This window comes from Emys orbicularis, chromosome 10 (genome assembly GCF_028017835.1).
Source record: "Emys orbicularis isolate rEmyOrb1 chromosome 10, rEmyOrb1.hap1, whole genome shotgun sequence".
Classification (NCBI taxonomy): domain Eukaryota; kingdom Metazoa; phylum Chordata; order Testudines; family Emydidae; genus Emys; species Emys orbicularis.
Genome location: NC_088692.1, coordinates 53457523 through 53480650, shown reverse-complemented (window position 1 = coordinate 53480650; position 23128 = coordinate 53457523). Strand labels below are relative to the sequence as shown.

General features: G+C 41.9%; 1 protein-coding gene across 1 annotated transcript in view; it reads left to right on the top strand.

Moving 5' to 3' along the window:
• PSTPIP1 (proline-serine-threonine phosphatase interacting protein 1) overlaps window positions 1-23128 on the top strand; it is a 92429-nt gene that overhangs the window by 37043 nt on the left and 32258 nt on the right. Inside the window, exon 3 of the mRNA XM_065412284.1 lies at window positions 3838-3912. Within this exon, the coding sequence (XP_065268356.1) occupies window positions 3838-3912 (75 nt within the window). The remainder of the gene's footprint in view (window positions 1-3837; window positions 3913-23128) is intronic.

The window sequence follows — 23128 nt, the reverse complement described above, 5'->3', positions numbered from 1 at the left end:
GTGTATGTGCACACGTGCGGCGCCTGTCAGAATCTCTTTACTTTTGGCTAGAAATGCATTGAAGCTGCCTCTTCCAAGAGTGATGCAAGTGCATGTTGGTGAGAAGGACAGAAGAGGGAGAAAGATGGGACAAACCAAACCTTTACTCTTGGAAGCCACATGAGTCTCAGTCAGTGATTTTATCACAGCAGCTGCTGAAAGGGCCTTGTTGACACCAACAATGGGTGCAGTTTTGACACCTATCTCAAAAGCAAACAAATTCTGTCCACAGCTATCCTGTTCTATGCACAAGGATGGGGTAAGATTACGGGGAGGATTAGGACAATGGTTCTTTAGGACAAACAGCAAATTTAACTCACTCATTTTACATAAATGCTATGCATGTAAGATTGTTAGGTCCTTCCATCTCTGTTTGTTTCAGTCTGGTTATGTTTTCAGGCGCTCTTCACAAAGTCTTAGAAACCTACTTTTAATTTTAAATGAGAACTACAGTTCTCCTTTATGGGGCCCAAACATTGATTCTATTAACAACTCCTGTAAGTCCCCTCCAGCTTATCAGCAGCCTTGGTCAACCTACACATAGATCCAGTACTGTCAAACATGGGAATTCAAAAGTCATAAGTCATTCCCTCACTCCGGCCCCCAAAACCATGCGGTTTCAAGAAAATGCATTTTGCCCTCTGATTTTAGGACCTTTAAAGGTTCACATTCTGTGCAACTTTCATTAAAAAAAAAAAAAACGTAAGCTGAGAGTCTCATGCAAATCACCCGATTGCAGGACCTGGGGCTTCCGAAAAAACAGCAGTATCATGAGAGCTGGCAACACCCTTTGATCACCATAGCACCACCTGAGTTTAAAAGATTCCAAATCTCCAATTCAAAACAAACAAACAAAGAGCCCTGTCACAAACCCCTCCATTTACCATGCAGTTTTTGTTCATGGATGATTATCCACATTTTCATGCCTATAATCACAGAAGAATCAGAATGTATTAACAGAACAAACATTAATCACTCTTTTCCCATGTGCAGGGAGGAGAACTATAAACTGTCTAATTGGCTGCTCCTTGCTGTACAACTATTATTATTCAAACACAGTCCTCTTCTTCAGAACACACATGTATTGCATACAAATCATAAGCCAACTGGCTTCTAAGGACATTATTAGAGAGAAGAGAAGGAGAATCTTGTCACCATGTAAAAAAATTATCTGCTCTCTGAGCTGCACATATACAAGGGGACACAATAAGCTAATGTATGACAAGATCCCACTTCAAACAGTAAAGGCTCAGAGCTCTTAGATGTCTGTTTTCAATACTTCCTTAGCAACTCCAGTTTTCACTTTAAATGCTTTTGGTAGTCCAGGCATCACCCTCTTTTGAACACTGACATGGCATTACTGGCAAGGGCCTCTAGTCGTTGCATAAGCACTAGTGGTTTTGCAATGCACTGTGCTGTGGTTTTTGCTTTGCAAAAGTTTAAAACACAAGGTGTGTGTGTAATATACACATTTGCTTGAACCAATTTCCTGTATGTGGAATTAAGGCAGCAATTACAAATTAAAATTTAGATATTTTCTGTATTTAAAAAAGAGAGACGGCCAGGTTAAAAATCATATCTTAAAAAATAATAAAGTGGCTCCAATCCTCATTTGGGGCCACGAAACACACAGTGCATCCAGGGTGCATGTACAGAAAGATGGCTTTAATCCACCTTTGCACTCCCCTGATCCTATGCAGGTCTGGCCCCAAGGGGCCATTGCAGCAGGTGGAGAATTATTGGGGAGCCCTGGCTACAACCCTTTTCCCCAGCCATGCTCCTCCCCCAGATGCAAGGATGGGCCGGTGGTATGGAGCCACTATGCAAGTTCTATGTTCTGAGGATTCGCCTACACTTGGGTGATCATCCCAGGGCTGGATACATTGGCTGTGGGGCTGCTTTGTGCTGCTCTAGTGGAGCAAAAGGCCCAAACACAGGTGAGGATTGGAGCTGAAGTTCTTATCTAGGGCAATGACAGCATCTCTTATTTTTAAGAGAGAAATAAAAAATGAATTTACTTTTCACTCTTTACTCTGCATTTCCTCTCACTTTATCCAATTAAAGTAGACTAGTCAGTTTCACTTTGAAGGAATCTCTTACAAATCTACTGTGTTAAACAGGTAGTGAAGTGCAGTTGGGACCATACTTGATATTTAGTTCCCTTTAGTCCCAGAGGATCCCAAAACTACTTGCACATAAGCGGCTGCGTGTGCCCATCGACCACCACTTTGAAAGGGCATTCACCTCTGGGGTGGACTGCAGCAATTAGCGGGCGATGGTAAAGATGTGAAACGTCAGCAGAATAATTTATTCAAAATCTGAAATCGAATACAGCAGGTTGTAAAGTAAGGCCTATCGCAGCAAGTATATACAGAGAAGTGTTTGAAAGGCAACTAAGTATCTTTAAAGACAGAATCAATCAAATAATCTCCTTGTGGCAAGGACTTGTCTGAATCCATATGGAGAACACCTGGTGCCAGATAAACAACAAAGGTCAGAGTGACAAATCAGGGAAATGGGGCTAACAATTTAAATGGGGCCAAATAGCCATACACTTGTCTGGGAATTCCTTTTGGATAAAGGGGATAACTTTCAAAAGTGCCCAATTGACTTAGGAGCCTCACTCGCATTTCCAAAAGCAACTTGGGTTTCTAAGTGTTTAAAAAAACAACAAGGAGTCCGGTGGCACCTTAAAGACTAACAGATTTATTTGGGAACAATCTTTCGTGGGTAAAAAATCCACTTCTTCAGATGCATTTTTTTAAAATGAAAGTTGCACAGAATGTGAACCTTTAAAGGTCCTAAAATCAGAGGGCAAAATGCATTTTTTTAAAAACCTCATGGTTTTGGGGGCCGGAGTGAGGGAATGACTTATGACTTTTGAATTCCCATGTTTGACAGTACTGGATCTATGTGTAGGTTGACCAAGGCTGCTGATAAGCTGGAGGGGACTTATAGGAGTTGTTAATAGAATCAATGTTTGGGTCCCATAAAGGAGAACCACAGTTCTCATTTAAAACAAAAAGTAGGTTTCTAAGCCTTTGTGAAGAGAGCCTGAAAACATAACCAGACTGAAAGGAACAGGGATGGAAGGACCTAACAATCTTACATGCATAGCATTTATGTAAAATGAGTGAGTTAAATTTGCAGTTTGTCCTAAAGAACCATTGTCCTAATCCTCCCTGTAATCTTACCCCATCCTTGTGCATAGAACAGGATAGCTGTGGACAGAATTTGTTTGCATTTGATATAGGTGTCAAAACTGCACCCATTGTTGGTGTCAACAAGGCCCTTTCAGCAGGTGCTGTGATAAAATCACTGATTACGACTCATGCCCAAATAAATCTGTTAGTCTTTAAAGTGCCATCAGACTCCTTGTTGTTTTTGAGGATACAGACTAACACAGCTACCCCTCTGATACGAAGAGTTTAAGTCACTTTTGAAAATGGGACTTATGTGCAAAAGGGCACCTGTTGGGGACTCTACTTGTTTACACCAAGCATACGCCACTCAGTTATAGTCCAACTTTTCCACCCAACTGTGAGCCAAGCAAAAACAGAAGAGCCAATTTAATACAAAAATGTATTCTCTCTAAGCAGATAAGAGCTTCTTCCAAGTCAGAGGAGAACATCAGTGGGTGTCTTTTTAGATGAGCTCTTGATAGCAGTGGCACTGGGGAGAGAGAATAAAGACAGCTACAAACCAATTGTTTGTATCTCAGAGTCGGCTACAAATGCATTCTTGCAAACATGGGCCCAACCTCAACAGAAGAAAATAACTAAGGAATTTTGTTAACAGGGCACAAGCAGAAGAGAGATATGGGAAAGAGCTGGTTCAAATTGCCCGAAAAGCAGGAGGACAAACCGAAATCAAGTAAGTCTTTTTCGAGTTTGTTGCATTAAAGTGCCTCCTGTTTGATAACACTGCTCTACAGCCAACATGCTTCTGAAATAAATGTAGTCAAACTTTACTAATTCTGGGTCACTGAGAACGAAAATGATGCTTAAAATTGTTGATTGGCTCTAGTTTTCAAGATATGCTATTGGGTCAGTATATACGACCCTTGACTTGGGAATGGCGGAGGATAAGTGAGTTATAAAGGGAAGGGATCTCAATTTAAACCAGAAATGACTAAAATACATCTTTGACTGGATCTATGAATAACTCTTTGACTGGGTTTGGACAGTACTTGCTTTTTAGGCAAAACAATGAATGATGCAATCTGAAGCTGGTATTGCGTCATACATGATATGAATTGCATCATGTTATTCCTAGAAGTCATGGATGATGCAATCATAACTAAGCTTACATCACTCTGCTGAACAAATTGCCCTATATCAGCTCTAGAAATCATACAGTGTCGTGCTCTCTCATTTGTCAGTGTTTGATTTTGCAAAGGGACACATTTCTGTTTAGCCAGAGTGAGCAGAGATGCCTCGTACTTGTGTGAACAGTGCAGATAACTTCTGCTGTGTTTGTGGTGAAGTGACTTTTGCATCACAAAAGCGCAGTATAACCACTATGGTTAAGAAAGCCTATCACCTTTATTTTGGCTGCAAAATTGGAGATCAGGACAAGAGGTGGGCCCCACACATATGCTGCAACACTTGTGCAACAAATCTTCGCCAGTGGTTGAACAGGAAAAGGAAATCTATGCCTTTTGCAGTGCCAATGATTTGGAGAGAGCCAACAGATCATACCAGCAATTGTTACTTCTGCATGGTACCTCCAGTTGGGAAAGGTGTGTCAAAGAAGAAAAAGTGGACTGTGCATTATCCAAACATTCCATCAGCTATACGCCCAGTACCCCACGGAGAAGGACTGCCGGTTCCTGATGCACCAGAATCATTCTCACTTGAGTCAGACGAGGAAGAGGAAGAGGATGAAACTTCTGGTCCTGAACCATCAATGTCACAGGACCCACATTTTCTCCCATCCTCCTCCTCTGAACCACACCTCATAACACAAGGTGAACTGAATGACCTTGTCAGGGATTTGGAACTACCCAAGAATAAGGCAGAGCTGTTGGGCTCCAGACTACAGCAGTGGAATCTCCTGGCAGGTGATGTTAGGGTTTCCATGTTCCGTGACCGTCAAAAGGATCTTGTCCCATTCTTCTTCATGGAAGGTGATCTTGTAGCCTGCAACAACATCAATGGTGTGATGGCAGCCCTCAACATCGTTCACGATCCAGATGAGTGGAGACTGTTCATTGATTCATCGAAGACGAGTCTTAAAGCTGTTTTACTGCATAATGGCAATGTTTTGCCATCAATTCCAGTTGGTCATACAGTCCATATGAAGGAAACCTATGACAACATGAAACAACTTTTGAGGTGCATAAACTATGACCAACATCAGTGGCAGCTTTGTGGCAATTTGAAGGTTGTTGCTCTCTTGCTTGGTCTGCAGACTGGATACACAAAGTACTGCTGTTTTCTCAGCGAATGGGATAGTCGTGCAAGAGATTCCCACTACATCAAGAAAGATTGGCCACTCTGACAGTCATTGGAGCCTGGGAGGAAAAGTGTTCAGCATCCAGCACTTGTTGAATCAAGGAAGATTTTGTTACCACCCTTACACATCAAGCTGGGTCTGATGAAGAACTTTGTCAAGGCCATTGACAAAACACAAGCAGCTTTCAAGTACCTCCGTGGAAAATTTCCAAGGTTAAGTGAAGCTAAGATAAAGGAAGGTGTCTTTGTTGGTCCTCAGATTCGTGAACTTCTTCAAGATGATGCATTTGACCATGCACTGCGTGGCAAGGAAAAGACGGCATGGAAAGCCTTCCAGTTAGTGGCAATAAATTTTCTGGGAAACAACAAGGCAGACAACTACAGGTTGTTGGTGGAAAACCTCCTCAAGGCATACAAAAGCCTTGGTTGCAACATGTCACTAAAGATACAATTTTTGCACTCTCATCTAGATTTTTTCCACCAAACTGCGGAGCAGTGAGCGACGAGCACGGCGAGCGATTTCACCAGGACATTGCAACAATGGAGAAACGCTATCAGGGCAAATGGAGCCCATCAATGCTTGCAGACTATTGCTGGACAGTGACAAGAGATGCTCCATTTAATGAATACAAGAGACAAGCCAAGAAGCGTCAAGTAGACACTGAATAGGACTAAATTATGTACATAATAGTTTTTTGCCTTTTGTTTCATAATAAATTTTATTTATATAACCCTTTTGCTGATTTTTAAAGTGTTACATAAACAGGACAGGTGAAATATTATCATGTAAAGCAACCATAAACACATGAAAAGTCCTAGGTTTACAATTTATGATTAAAACTCTACTATCTACACAATATACATAGACATAAAATGTAAAAAGTTAAATATCTTAGAAACAGTAGCCAATCAGTTGTTTTAATTGTCATATTTGAATTCAGCACATCAAAATACATAATAAATAGCACATTTTATCTCTGAAGCAGACGACTTCTCAAAAATTGTAGACCAGTATAATCAGAGACATGGCTTCACTGAAGAAAGGGTCAGGAATGTGCATTTCACACTGAACTAAGCTTACATTTCAGTTGGCTTGGGAAGCCTTATTATCCAGTAAAGCTCAGTTCACCTCATGAAGCATTCTTTCTCCATTTGGCCCCTCTCGGCAGCTTGGTAATAAAATGGCAGTTGTTGCTGGGCGTTTCTTGAACAAATTTTTATTTCAGTATTACTGACCTCTGCAACTGCTCTGTGAAGGAATGAAAGGGAAAAGACTTGGGCAGATCTAGAAATCTTGGTAAAGCTTATTCTACAGCCACTTGAAAGGCTTTCACTCTTCAGCTCTATTAACTAATGTACTGCAGCATGCTCAAACAACACATGGTGCTTCTCCATGCCCTCTACTGTTGCTGACAGTATGTATAAAGTGGGGGGAAAGAGGAGAGGTATGTGTTGGCAGGGAATTCTACTTCATAAACAGCACTGCAAGACTGCTGCTATTTCTGATTGACGCGGCAGTAATGAGACATCCTGTCATTACAGTCATAAGTAATAAGTAGTAGTAATGGTGTATTAAGGTGGAAGAGGATGAAGATTTGGGGTCACAGTAGTTAAGGCTGAAAGAGTAGACTCCAATCTACACAAACCTGCACTAAAGATCCCCAGGGTCACCCACCCCCTCCAGCCCAGATCTGATTTCTTAATTGCATCCTACTGGTTTTGTCAATTTATCACTCACTTCCCCCAACGTGCATATGAATTTCTGTTAGTTTTTAATGGAAAATCTGACCTCAAACCCGTGGATTATTTCCTGGGCACCATCATAGCATGCAAGTACCAATCAATCACCTGTATCACTGGCCCTCATATGCTGTGACATATCCCAGATTAAAGGGCCTACGGGGAAATGCTGAATTTGACTCTGGCTATTAATTTGAACTCTTAGATAAGCCTAGTGAAAAGCAGCGTAGAGATTTGAGGCTCACACTAAGGGACATCTCAGGCATTATTTTTCTTCGCATGCTCTCCCTTTCCTTTGCTGTGGGTCTCTTAGAAAATCCAGTAAGTTAAAAGGAAGAATTCTTTCGGCTGGGGAAATCAGTTTCTTGCAATCTTGCAATTTCCATTGAAGATGGTTTTAAACATTCTGATGGTCCATTTCATAGAGTGAAAATGAAAAAAAAAAAAAAAAGAAGACTAGTGGTTTCAGAATTAAGAGAGTGGATTAATGATGGACTGTTTTGTCTCCAGTAAATCTGTATGCCTTTTAAAAGTCCAGGACTTGCAAGAAAATTTCTTCAAAATTTCCTTCCTGGCAAAGTAGGGCCGCCAGAGATCGTGCCTACAGAAATGAAGGGCTTTGGCTGCTGTCCTACAACTTCAATAGGCAACCTATGGAAATTGTGTCCTCAGTAACTATAATAATTTGATCTAAAGATAGGCCTAGGTTTCAGCATTGGGATATGAATCTGAATTTCCCTAAAGTTTGGTGATGTTCAGATCCAGGGGTTGGGTTCAGGCCCATCTCTACTTTATACTGGTATTTATAATACTTTGTCATGGACAAAGAGGTGAATACACTGGCACAGTGTGTTGTAAGTGTTGTAAAGCTCATTTAGAGAGGAATGTTTCTATAAAACCATGGCCAGCCTAGTGGTAGTGATCCTCTTCGCTGTGATGCATATTGTCCCAGATGTCTCACTGTAGTGGTTTATTGGGGTTGAGAAGGAGAGAAAGTACCTTTCGTCACTCAGCATCCTCTCTGATTGTTTAAAGAGCTACACAGATGGACTGAGAAGGGACTCTTGTCTAGAATACGGGGATATAAACTAGACAAAACTGAGATCTAAGCATGGCACATAATGGCATGACTAATGAAAATATAATATGTAGTTTTTATAGCATATATTTTGACACCATGTCATGTTTTTGTTTGCTTGCCTGGATATATGCTGCAGACAGTAACTCTGAAGAAGCAATTCAGTCAGAGAGACTCAGAGAGGGAACAAACATACTAGTGATAGTCAAGTATCAGAGGGGTAGCCGTGTTAGTCTGGATCTGTAAAAAGCGACAAAGAGTCCTGTGGCACCTTATAGACTAACAGATGTATTGGAGCATAAGCTTATGGTGCCACAGGACTCTTTGTCGCTTTTTAGTGATAGTCAAAAAGTTTCTAAAAGAACTGCACCACAACTAACCTCACATTCCACATTCTAACTGCCTAGCCATTAAATTAAACGAAACTTGTACATCTATGTGAAATAGTGAATAGTCTGTCACTCCCAATAGTATTCCAAAATTTAGACTGAACTAGGAATAAAATGTCTCGGCGTGTTCAAATGCAGCTTTTAAAGCTGCATCTGGGCAGCAGTAAATCTGAAATGTAACCTAAGGATTTTGCTAAGCATTTGAATTTGTGACTCATATTCAACAATTAGCAGGAAAAACAGCTTCAGTTTTTCTTGCAGAACACTTTAGTGAACTTCCTGTGTCATGCCATATATAGAATCATAAAAGCTAGAGGTGGAAAGAAAAAAAAAAAACCACCTCAGGTCACTCAGTCTATCTTCCTGCCAGTAAAAGATTGTGCCCTAGTCTTTTGTCCAGTCCAGTTTTAAATGTCTCTAGGGAAGGGGCTTTCCATCACTTCTCTTGGGAGATTATTTCATATTCTAGTAGAGTTCAATGTCAGGAAGCTTTTCCAGATATTCAGCCTAAAAAAGTTCCCTCTCTTAATTTCATCCCATTACTCCTAGTTTTTTAGGTTGATACAAGGGAGGAAAATTTACCCCCATAAATACCCAATCCCAGAGAACATCCAGAAGGCCCCAGAGAGAAACAATGGCAAGGCCAAGATGTTAATCTGATGGAACATTACCAACAACTGCTGACTGAAGTGACTGATGAACTGGTTGAAAAATATCCCCATGGCTCCCACAAGTCAGTGATTCTCTGAAGAACTTACATGAAATGAAGCAGGAAGGCAAAAGGGGCTGGAGTGCTTAAGGCATAAAACCTACACAGCCCCAGTCCAGGAACAGCTGGCCTACTGACAAAGAACCACTGGCAGACCTACACTGCAGACAGAAAAGCAGCCAAGAGAACCTTCCTCACAGACACAATTATATCTGCCAAATCACAGATAGCACAACTGTGACATGCAGCAAACAGCCTAATAGAGCCCCAAATACCCATGCCAATATGAACAGTTCTGCCCAACTTCACAGTCAGTCATTGCCACGGGGCACTTTACAGCTCCTGCCCCCAAGGGAGCTTAGAGACAGGGATCTTCTCTAACATCCACTCTACCTGGAGAAGTGGCCTGGGAACTAGAGAAGAGCTGCAAGAAGAAACTAGCTGCAGTACAGGAAAGCCTGATCAGGTCTTCACCTCAGCCCAGCTGGGATGGGAAAGGAATGAGGCTAGGAGACTAAGCAGCACCAGTGAACACCGGCAAGAGGGAGCAGCCACCAGGGTTCACCTTTGTGAGCTTGCTGCCTCTTCTTTACAGCAGATATCGTGGGTTGATAGGAGTACGGCCTGCAGCTAACCGTTGTGTGCCATGGAGAGGGGAAAGCAGAGGGCTGGCAACTTGCCGGCTGACAAGTTCGGGCTTGAGGGAGGACCAAGCAGCCAAGATATGGATCCTTAGAACCAAAGATTCATGCAGAGACTGGGCCCCAGAGGAAGAGACTCCAGGCTAGTTCTTAAGGGGTAACCAAACTCTTTCAAGCCTCCAATGAAGTTTTGGATGAAGTTACTTGTATTTTATCCAAACCAGCCTGCCTGTGCATCATATACCTAGGACAGTCTGCTGTGATAATTCCCTGGTAAAATTAAAAAAGATTCCCCTCTCCTAAATTGGATCCAACACAACAAAGGCCGGGCCTCCAGTGATAATGGAGACGTTCTTGCCTTCTAATACCATATTCAATAATTTTTTCCTGAGTTTAGCAGCAGTATTCGCTCAGGAGGCTGCATCACAAGTAACAACTAATGATTTCTTCGGTACTCAATATAGTAACTGCTTCAGGTTCACTACAAACAAATTACTTGGCCAGTGAGAAGGCTTGAGTGGGGATTCTAAGGTTGTACAATCAGGAAAGCAGCCGTGTTTGGGGAAATGGTAGGAAGAGGAATTTTGACATGAACTTAGTTGAGTTATTACTAATAACTCAATGGCACCATTTGTACAACAGAAAAGTTACCATAACCAAGGCCAGAAAGTTTTCAAAATGTAATTTTAGTTCAAAAATATTATTTATAAATGAACCCAAAGAAGAACGCAGTCTGAACGCAGGCATAGGAGTCAGGAACTGCCAAGTTCTAATCCTTTCCCACACAAGTTCTAATCTAATTAACACACGAAAACATCGTTAACATGGAGTTAAAGTTGCAGGTACTCAGCAGCGCTCTGTGCTCCACCTGCCCTTCCAGAACGGAACAGTTTGAAAAGCTGGGAACACAGAGATACGTTGATGCTCCCTGCACAACCTCACCTCTGCCCCCAAGGAGGTGGCAATAGAAGCCGGGAATACAACAGTACCTCACCCCTCCCTAGCAAACCTGCCATTTTCTCTGTGGTGCCACAACTTTAAATCAGTACTTGACCTGCTGGCCCACTGACCCCTCCCTGCTGCTCAGAGGGGTGCAGCGCAGATGGGAAAGCCCTTTGAAGATTAAAAGCACCATGCATGTGTTAAGTATTATAGTGACAATTGACATTTTTACCAACTTTTTAAAGCTATTATATTTTAAGTAGTAGAAATAATTAAACAAAATGATAAAAATTGTACAAAGGTACAAACCTCTGAAAGAACATAAACCATAATAATGTAGGTCTGTTATCAACAGAAAAGAAGAATTTGCTTGCAGATCATTCCCTTTTTTAAACACTCCCTACTGTTATTCAACTAGATTATTGTCCTTTTCTTCCAGTGGCCTAGCAACCTGCATCCCTAATCTCTGTCTGGCTTCCCTTCCCAATTATTTCTACTTATGTAACTACCAGCCACTTGCTGCTCCATGACTCCAAGGGAAGGTGTGGCCATCTATTCAAATACAACCACAACCCTGTAGCTTTTCCGCTGCTTTGTGTGTACCCAAATACATTATAATGGCAGTTATCACCAAGTGGTGCTGTCTTCCACGTTTCTTGTCTTAGTGTGAGAGCAGATGTTCAGTCTTAAGAAGACATGCTGTGCATTGTTAGTTTTGATAACACAACGTTCTAGGTAGAAGCAGCTGTGCCAGCAGCAAAGTGTGCTCACTGCACTGGTGTCTGATTAGAGTTAATTCTTGTGGCAGTTACTCTCTGGGACCTGGGCATTGGCGTTAAAATGATCCCTGGAAGAAGGGATAACCTGCATGCAGTTTGTGACCACCTCTGTCCCAGGACTGGTGTATATGTCTCAATAAGATAAGCCATATTTAGAATTTCCCCAAACTCCACATCACTGATTTCTCCTCCATTGGGAAACTGACCTGTAAGCCCCCCCCCTCCTCACAAACATCTGCTACTGATAGGCAGAGGGGCAACAATATAATAAAGCACCAATGCAGAATGAGATCTGACTACAGACACTCAGCGAGCTAAACAGGATTTTAATAACAAAACCGGTTAATTAGCAAGAAGAAGAAAACGTGGTGTCTCCATCTTTATCCCCATTGGCACTAGCACACTGAACAGTGGCTTTCATCGGTAGATTCCCCTGTTCTGGTACTGACTTCAGTATTTATGTCAATGAAGGACAAACAAAAGCATTTTCAACACTAGCTCAGAAAGCACAGTTGAAACTTGGCATATGTGGGAATGAGCTCCAGGAAGTGCCAATCACTCTTTGTGAATTGGTACTGAAGATGGCCATGTCTGGCCTCCTCTAGTTGTGAAGCCTCTCTAAATCAGAGATCCGAGGGGGCCCTGCTGTGGTAATTCTATTTCCTAGTATAAGAGAAGTTGCTGCTGGTTACCATGGTAATAAAAACTATTGGCTAACGTCCAGCTGCACAAAGTTATTTTAGACAGATAGCCTGATCCAGGCAAATTTAGGCACTGTAGCTTCTTGTTCTTGGAGCTCTGCAGCTGTGGAAGCTACTTCCGATTTGGGGTGGAGTGAGTGTATCCCTCTCTAGCCTTGTAGTCCAAATTTAACTCATTGGTTGGGTGGAGGCATTAGCCAGGGCCCAGGCTAATTTGTTACAACACATTAAAGGAGACAGAGGCCTGTTCCCAGCTCCCTTACAATGAGCTTTTCTCTAAGCATGTTCACACTAGAGTCCCAACTGTCCACTTTGGTTCTTGTGACAGGGAAGGAGTGGAGAGACTGGCTGGCCACTCCTTATATTTTAATCACCTTTATCTTCCAATGTACTTTGGGACCTCCCATCATTGGTGCATTTGGGATGCAAGGGGTTGGGAGGCCCTAGTGAAAGAACTGGAAAAAGAGGCCACAGAGCAGAACTTCAAAGGGAGGAGTAGGGTATATCAGTACAAGTACAGTCAAGGTTTTCAGAGCTTTTAATTAAAATAAAGCCTGAGATATTTGCATGTCTGCAACCTAAATTTGTAGTCAGTCTCATCTGCATGAATGTTAGATGGGGGAGGAGAGAGGACGGGTTTAGGACTTTTAACTTTCTCCAGGCTTTGGACTTGAACATCACTCTGAAGCCTGAGAGACCAGATTGTCATATTTGGGCAAAAGTGGTAAAGATATGAAACACATCCATATGTTTCACACAACTGGGAAAGGATGTCCGCAAAGGTTTTTTAACTGAATAATGAGCGACTTTGAGTTTGCACGTGCTCAATGGTAGTTTGCTGTTAGGAATCAGGGCCTGCAGTTGAGCTAGTCTCCAGGCAGCCTCATCACTACAGCTGGCCTGCCGCAGGCTACCTGATTGGCTGGAGGGGCCAGCAGGCCGGCTCATAAGCCAGCAGCAGCTTGCTGGCTGCTCAGTGCTCATGCCCACCACTGTGCCTGCTCCTGTGGTACCTGGTTCTGTTGGTCCTAGGTGCTTACATCCAGCCTTGCCTCTGCCTTCCCCTGCCTTGAATCCCCCTTGCCTGGTATTCTGCTTGCTCCAGTTCCTGACCTCTGGTTTGACCCTTGGCTCTGACTACTGACTCCAGCTTGATAGACTCGGCTCTGGTATCTATCTCCTGGCCTGCTGCTTGACCCTTGGCTCCAGCTTCTGACCCTAGTCCTCGATTCCTGACGCTCACCCTGACCACCAGGCTAGACTGCCCTTGTCCTGGTTGGGTGACATGCACAGTCATGCTGCCTTGACACATTATGGCTGATTCACAGCCAAACTTGTGCCCTTTGTGTTTAAGGGAAAGAGTCCTTTTGTGCTGCAAAGTGGCTCCATGCTCGAGCTCAGGAGTATTCCCTGGCTCTGAGTGACACCAGGACCACTGAGTTACACTGAGCAAATGAGTTGGAGAGCCTGATTTTCAGACACTCATGCCCCTGCTTCTCCTTTCCTTGTCTCTTCTCATGTGTATGCTATCTCCCCTCTTTTTTCCTCCCCCTTTCCTATTCTGCCATCCTCTTCTGCCACCAGGGAAGGGACATGCCTGCAAACCCACTTCTGCCATGCACTTCTCCTCAGTGCTTAAAATAGTGAGAATCCTGCACTGAGCATATACTTGAGTCTCACAAATACAAAGCAAAATTCATAACAGACTTTGAAAGATGTGCTATATTTATACATGGTGAACAAAGGAAGAAGCTCAGATACTCTGTTGATAAGCACAGTATAAGAACATACATAGAACAATACAGGTCGTGTTGAATTTTTCCGTATTGTGAACATCAACAAGTTGCTCTTTGATTTGCAGCTCAAATCATTTTGGAAAGTTGCTTCCCTGCATGGTCACTTTACAGCAGAGCTCTTATTCTCCACTCTAAGGCCCTGATCTTTGAAAGGGTCTGCACATTGTACTTTGAAGTCAGCAGGACTCTATGAAAGAGTAAGGGACCATGTGTATGGATGATCCCATTGCAGGATCTATGACTAGATTAGATTTGACATGAAATGAAGCAGAGAGAAGCTGTCAGACGATAGAGGGCGGAAGTGGTTATGCTGCGTAGGTCCCTTTGTAGTTTAGATATTGTTAGGCTGGTGTAGGAATGTGGGTCTTGTTGAAGATACTAAGGAATGAAGTGTACTTTTTCAGTCACAGTTACCTGTTGAAAAGTTGTGGACTTTCAACTAACCTATATTTTCATGGCTCTCATTATGGGTTTGATTAAAGGATTTACCACCTACCTAAATAAAAATGAATTAAAACCCTTGGTTATATGTTTAAAGCCATTATGTTACTTGCCTTATTTTGTTTTTAACTTTATGATACAAATGTCATAGGTGATTCTGAGGGTGTTTGCATTTTCTTATACTTCGCATACGACTAAGCATCCTAGCATCAGAGGCAAAGTCTTTGCTAAATTTATGATGGATCATAATACACCTAAAGGAACTAGCAAAATTGGTCTCCAAATTTTTTAACTGTATGTTCTAACCTGACATAAGATTTGGTCTTGACTAAGCTCCCCTACTGAGGGCCTAGTTCCCCAACATAGTTTTTAACCTGGCATAGTTTGGTCAATCCCATGTGCGGGATATAGGGTTGACCTCAACTAGCTGCACGGAGATAAAAGTTTTCTGTGCTTTTTCCCCAGTATGGTCTAGAGTACACTATAAAAGGTTTGCTAGTATAGCTACACTGGGAAACCCTCTTAGTATAAACACAGCTTATGCGGAAGAACTGTGCTTATATCAGCAGAACTGTGCTTATACCAGTTTCCTGAGTTGTACCATCAAAATGGGGGTTTGCTGGTATAATCGGGTGTATGTTAAGGGTTTTGCAGATATAAAAATTGCATACAGTCACACCCATAACATTATTATATCAGCAAAAGTTAGTTATCTTGAGGTCAGGTCTATCGCCAGGTAAAAACACACCTTTTTTTGCAGTGTGGACATAGCTCCAGATTCATAATACATAGGACAAAACAAACAGCCTTTTAACTCGTTTCCCAAACCATGCTACAGCCTTAGACTTTGCAAGAGGATACCTTGACTATTGAGAACAAAATTAAGCCAAGGAACCGAAGGACACGAAGCGAAAAAATTCTTTAATTGCCTATGTAAGCCAATTCCAAGATCCTGGGTAACAAACAAAAGGAATTGGAATTGCTTATTTATGAGCACAAATTTGATCTACTTGGTGTTACTAAAACCTGGTGGGATGAGTCACATGACTGGAATGTTAAAATCAATGGTTATAACGTATTTAGGAAGGCTCATGTGGGAAAAAGGGGGGAGGGGGGAAAAAGAGTGGCACTAGGTCAAAAATGGCATTACCTGTTCCGGGTCACTGGCAACTCACAAGGAAATGACCTTGACCAAATATGGATCAATGTCCTAACAAATAAAGCACAAGATAGGGTATTAGTTGGTGTTTGCTACTGACCACCAAACTACACTAGGGAACAGGATGACCACTTCCTTGTGCACCTATCTATAATGTGTAGGAACAAAAGCTGCATGATCAAGGGGGACTTCAGTTTGAGTGACACATGTTGGAAATCATATGCTGCCAGTAGTAAAACATCCTTGGAATTTCTAAATATTATAGATGATAGTTTCTTAAGGAAATTCTATATTAGACCTTGTTTTGACAGATATAGAGGAATTGATCACAGAACTAAAAATGGTAGCTTAGGTACAGTTGATCATGACTTGATCACATTTGTAAAGTGCAAACAGAATAAAGTCCAGACCAGTAACATATGTACTTGGGGCTTTAAGAGGGACAGTTTCACAATGCTGAAAACACTTCTGAGCCACATCAGCTGGGGGAAAGAGTTTAATCAGAAAAATGTAAATGATAGTTGGGAATTGTTTAAGAACACTTTACTAGATGCCCCAAAAGCCACAATCCCACAATCAAGGAAGAAGGCTGTATTGGTTTAAAAACTGACCTGGCTTAGAGGGGAAGTGAAGGCAGATATAGGAGATATCTATGGTCAGCAGAGTTAGAGACATTTAGGAGGAGTTTTTAAAGTGTATTAGAAACAAAAAGAATCTTAACAATGGTATTGGTTCATTAGACCATTAATAGATGGAAATGGTAGAATTATCAAAAATAATTCAGAAGATGCTGAAGTGTTAAATACAAAACAGAAATATTTATTGAAGAAAAAACAAATGTTGTAGTCATACCATATGAGGAGGCTATCACTCCTTCCATTTCACTAGTATCTCATGAGGATGTTAAAGTCAGACATTTTTAAGTCAGCAGGCCCAGATAGTTTGTATCAAAGACTTTTTAAAGGAATTATCTGAGGAGCTTGCTGGATGGCTAATGTTGATTTTCAACAAGTCTAGGAACACTGGGGAAGTTCCAGAATATTGGGAAAAAGCTAATGTTGTATCAATATTTTAAAAAGGGTAAATGGAATGTCCTGGGTAATTATAGGTCTGTCAATCTGACATTGATTGCAGGCAAGATAATGTACTGCTGATATTGGACTCAATTAATAAAGAATTAAAGATGAGTAATACAATTAATACCAGTCAAAATGGATTTATGGAAAATAGATCCTGTCAAACTAATGATTTTTATGAGATTACAAGTTTGATTAAAGATAATAGTGTTGAGGTGATATAATAATAAACTTTTAGACTTCTGTAAGGCATTTGACTTGGTACCTCATGATATTCTGATTAAAAGACTAGATCAATATCAAATTAACATGGCACATATTAAATGGATTAAAAATTGGCTAACTGATAGGTCTCAAAATGTAACTGTAAACAGCGAATCATCACCGAACAGGTGTGTTTTCAGCTGGGTCCCGCAAGGATCGGTTCTTAGACCTATACTATTTAACATTTTTATCAGTTACCTGAAGAAAACTTAAAATCATCACTGATAAAGATCGACTGTCTGATTACAAAGCTGACTGAGGCCAAAGTAGGAGGCGTGAAATTTAAAGATTAATCTTTAGAGGATCTCGAGTATGCAGATGATGATGCTTTACTTGGAGAGACTATTGACCAACTACAGCTAATGCTGGAAGAGCTGTGAAAAACTGCCAGAATCTATGGGACTTAAGTTCAATGGTGATAAAACCAAAGTTATACATGCCTTATAAAACAGAAACCAATAACCTGCCAACGCTGCATGTAGATGGCAAAACTATTCACCCATTCAATGTCATTATCTATCTGGATAGTCAGTTGACAGCAGGACGTACCTTACCCAAAGAAGTCGCACATCGGATTGGTTTTGCGTCAACGGCATTTCAGCATCTTCAGAGGCCTCTGTTTGGGTGGTGGGATCAGTGCCTAATTTGTAATGAAAGAGGTACCAGGGCTCAAAGCATTTAGGTGCTGGGGTTCAAGCAGTTTTTTTACTTTCATAATTGATGCGGCAAGCCTGGAGGTAAAAGGCTATGAACTGCCAAGCCTAGAGATGCCAGGGCTCAGGATTGGGTGAGATGTTTGTGTGACAACTAATATATGAATGTTCAGTGCAATAGAGATGACGACAACTCTATTATATGGAGCAGAAACATGGCTGGAGAGGGAACTAAATAGTTTTCAATATCAAAAGTTACAGCATATTCTTAACATCCATTGATTTGAATTAATCACAAATGATGAGATACTTAGACAAGTTGCAGTCTTGCAGCAGTTGAGAACAAGATGACTGCAAGGGGGGTGGGGGGGAGTCCTATCCAACATGCAGAAGAAGTTACATTTTTATAGGAGACTTATATAGCTGCAGTTGATGGAAGTAGAGCATGAGGCCGACCACAAATGAGATTGGAAGATGCAATTTTGAGGGATTCAAGAAACCTAAATTGTCCCATTACTGACTTTTGCTGAAGGAAGACAACTTGTTAGGAACCATTCAAGATGAAAATCCATTCTACTCACCACTACAGCTACAACACAGCCATGAGAATCTGCTGGATGAAAGTTTCAGATAACATAAAAATTGGGGGAGTGGTAAATAAGGACAAGGACAGGTCACTGACACAGAGTAATCTGGATTGCTCGGTAAACTGGGGGCAAGCGATATATTTTAATATGGCTAAATTTATACCCTAGGAACAAAGAATGTAGACCATTCTTACATGATGAGGGACTCTATTCTGGTGAGAGTGATTCTGAAAAATTTTTTGGGGTTGTGGTGGATAATCAGCTGAATGTGAGCTCCCCGTGTGATGCTGTGGCCAAAAAGATAATGCAATCCTTGGAGGAATAAAACAGGGAAATCTTGAATGGAAGTGGAGAGGTTATTTTACCTCTGAATTTGTTATTGGTGCAACTGCTGCTGGAATACTGTGTCCAGTTCTGACATCCAGGAAGGATGTTGGTAAACTGGAGAGGGTTTAGAGAAGAGCCATGAGAATGATTAAAAGGTTAGAAAACATGCTTTTGTGGCCTGCATCATGCGGGAGGTCAGACTAGATGACCATATTGGTCCCTTCTGACCTTAAAGTCTATGAGTCTATGAGTCTATGTGATAGCCTCAAAGAACGCGTTCTACTGAGCTTAACAAAGAGAAGGATAAGGCGTGATTAGATTACAGTTTATAAGTACCTACATGGGGAACAAATATTTAAAAATATGTCTTCAATCTAGCAGAGAAAAGAACAACATGATCCATTGGCCAGATGCTGGACAAATTCAGACTGGAAATACTACATAGATTTTTAACAGGGAGGGTAATTAACCACTTGAACAATTTACCAAGGATCATGGTGGATTCTCCATCACTGGCAATTTTAAAATAAAGACTGGATGTTTTCTAAAAGATCTGCTCTAGGAATTATTTTGGGGAAGTTCTATGGCCTGTGTTAGACAGGAGGTTACATTTTCTGGCCTTGGAATCTATGGATTAAAACCTAGTTTAGTCCAAATACTGGTAGTTTAGAACCAAGCCAGATGTTAACCATGGCCACTGAAGGAAGAGAGGGGATTGATATTTAACTGGTCTCCTGATATGTAGCTGGGACTAATTTGCCTGGGGCACAGACAGAGGTTAATGTAAGCTGATACGGTCCTGTATGGCATATCAGTAAGAAAGTGGCCACCGGTACACAGCCAACTGTACCGGCAGGGCCGCTGATGGGGGGGGGAGCAAAAGGGGCAGCTGCCCTGGGGCCCGGTGATTAAAAAGGGCCCAGGGCCCTTTAAATTGCCACCGGAGTCCTGAGCGGTGTGGGCCGGGCAGCGCTGAAGGGCTAGCTGGGGGAGTCTGGCTCCAGCCCCGCCCCTTCCACCCGAGGCACCGCCCCTTCCAGGGGCCCAGAGCTGCCCCCCCCCCACCTTGCCCAGGACCCTGGCTGCCCTGTGTACTGGTAAGTCTGTTAAGTTACTTTCACCCTGGGCACAGAGTACAACAGCCATTGGGGAGTGTTCTCCTTAGGGCTGAAGAGTCTGCATAGCAGAGGCAATGGTCTAACTCTCCATTTTAAAAAAGCCACACTTTTTATAAAGAGAACATGGTGTATCGTGTTGCTGTTATTTATAAGAAATATGATTGAGGCAGTGGTATTTTCCACTCCTATTCACTAAGCGAAGGAAAAAATAAGCTGTGGTTTTCCTGTCAGAAGAGTCACTGTTTTATCTTCCTGTATATCAATAGTAAAGGCACTTCATAAATTACTGCGTTAGGCTATTCTGAGCTTGAGGGAGGGGGCAAGACATTCAGAAAAACTCAAACTGACACAGCAAACATTCCACTTTTCAGTTGGATCCACATCTAAGCCCAGCGTTTCTTGAGATATACTGTTCCTTTAACAACTGAGGAAGGAAGCTGGGGCTTTGAGCCACAGCTCATTCACATGCAGCTGAACACACTTTAGTGGGCAGGCAGGGGTAAAAAACAGCACAGACAAAAAATGTTAGTGGATATAGAAAAAAGGACGTGGAGCAGAAAGAGTGAGAGGTTGGGGCTTCGGGAGAAGCTAAGCAGAGAGCTGGGTTGCTAGCAACAGGAAGTGTGTCTAGTATACACTAGAACGTTTTGTAGCTGTTTCACAACAGCGTGCACTGGTGCTAGCAAGGATGCAAACACCAGCACTGACAGGATGCAGGCAATGTTATCACTCTGTCATGAAGCCAGGCTTTCATGACACAATGGTGAAAGCACCCTGAATCCCATCAACAGCACATTGTTGCTAGCGCCGGTGCAGCTGCACTTTTGCTGGAGAACAGGTATGATATTTTCTAGTGCAGACTAGGTCTATAAAGCATTCTCTCTCTCTCTGCTTAACAGCAGATAAGGCAAAAGGACGAGAGTAGAAGGGCTGCAGGGCAGCCACCTGACCTTCAAGGAAACAAAGGACATATGTATGAAAAATAAGGGACAGAGCTTGGTTTTAAGGCTCACCATCCCACATCCCAGTACAAAATCCTACTTCTGATCAATGGATACTTTGCATTGAAAACAGATTTATAATCTGATCCAATTCTTCTCAGCAGTTGCATTTGGTCCGTGGGAAATTAGGCACCAAACAAGGGCCACCCTTGAGGGGGTGGGGCAGCAAAGAGAACAGGACCTGATAGAAGAAAACCAGGGTCAGTTTTCAAGTGATCAATCCCTGCAATGTCTATCCAGTCAAGAAAGCTACAAGGGGAAGCAGTGTTGCCTAATGTATAAAATACTGGAGTGGGACTCAGGAGCCCTGGGTTCTATTCCTAGTTCAGCCATTGGTCTGCTGGGTGACTGTGGGCAAGTCACTTCATTTCTTTGTAAAGCACTTTGATGACAAGCACTATATAAGAGCCAGGTATTATTATTAATTATAGTGAAAGTCTTCCCTACTCCATATCCCGCATCTTCATATTTCCAGACAAGGTATAAGCTCATCTAGGAAAGAAACACATATGGTGATTGCTTCCTGAGCAAGTACCCAGGAAAAGCAATGCTCATGTTTTTAATGTGCTCATTTCAAAATACTTCAGAAAACACTTACTTCTTTCAACAGTGTGCTGAATATTTTAAAAGTCTTAAGAATACTGTAAGGAATGAAATCTCTAGGACATCTGTAGCCTGGTTAACAGAAAAAGGTTTCAGCCACTAGATGGCAAAAATCACCTGAAGTTGGTGGTTGGTTATTGCTCCATCTGCTACAGCTCCCTTGACTCTAACCCCAAATACAGACCCTTCATTTCTCTGCCAAAGTTTCATATGAAAACTGGGTCTTTAAATCCATGCTTGACTAAGTGCAAGGCTTGAATTACACACAATACATTTCTATAGACATTTCACAAGGATGCCAGCAAGCGGGCTTGCTGTGGGGAGGTTCAAGGCGAAGGCTGATGCTTTGCCTGTAACTTAGTTTAACAACCCTCCTGACTTGAAATAGTGGGACTTCCCTCCCCCCCACCTTAAAAACGTGAATGTGGGGACAATGAATTTTGTTCAAACGGACTAAAACTGAGGTATCCCCAACCCCACAGACATCAAAACAAAAACATTATAAATCTCAATAGGAAATCACACCCACATGGAGAGGGGCTCTGAAATGAGCAGGGGCGGCTCCAGGCACCAGCGCATCAAGTACGTGCCTGGGGCGGCAAGCCGCGTACCTGGTATATTGGGCAGCACTCAAGTGATTAAAGAGATATTTGAAGGTTCTTAGGCCTAAAATTTGACCTACCTATTCTCCCTCCTATCTGTTTACAAAGTTTATGTGCATGTCTATTCCCCCAAACCCCACAAAAAAGGTTAGATTCAGTTACTCCCAGCTGCTTGTAGCCAGGGACATTATTCAGCTTACTGGAAGACAGACTAACCCTCCTCCACTCAAAGGGCCCACAGAAGAAAGTAAATCACAACATCTGGCTTCCTTTCATAAACCACTCTGATAGCATAGACCACTTCAAGACTAAAGAGAGTAAACTCCTTTTCCTCTGGTATTGAGATTGTATCTTTCTTCAATATCCAATACAGCAATTTAACTACATCTGGCAGAAACTGACACCTCAGGCTCCAGGAAAAAACTCTGGAAATGATAGATCAACATGCTGTGCAAACAGCATGTGCAAACAGTAAATGTCCTGGGTTTGTTTTTTATATCAATATTTGTATGTTACTCTGATGAGGTATCTAATAAAGTGCCCCACCCTCACTACAAGATATATACAAAAGCAAGGGCCAATTTGTATTGTAAATTATGTTTACTTTAAAAAAAAAATCCCAATCATATCATCTAGAACAAAAATGGATAAGCCACCCGCTGTACTCAATTTATTATTTGATTTCAAATTTGGGTAAAAAGACTCCTTCATTTCTGAGACCTTATGCTCCAAGTTTCAGTTTGCATCAAAAGTTTACACCAGCCAAGTTATACATATTTGGGAACACAGGGATAAAATTAAATCCAAGGGCACCTTCACAACAACAGAGGAGCATATTTTAAAAGACATTCAATCTTTTATGCTATATCCTAGTGATCCAAGGAGAGTCACAGGCTTTTGCAGGCCAGCTTGGAGCCCGCTTTTACTGCAGAGGATTTTGAGAGCACCAACTCAAGCCTTTAAAGAATTTTTTTTTAGAGCCACCAGTTACTCATAACTCATTTCAGGGAAAATATTTTGTTGGTTT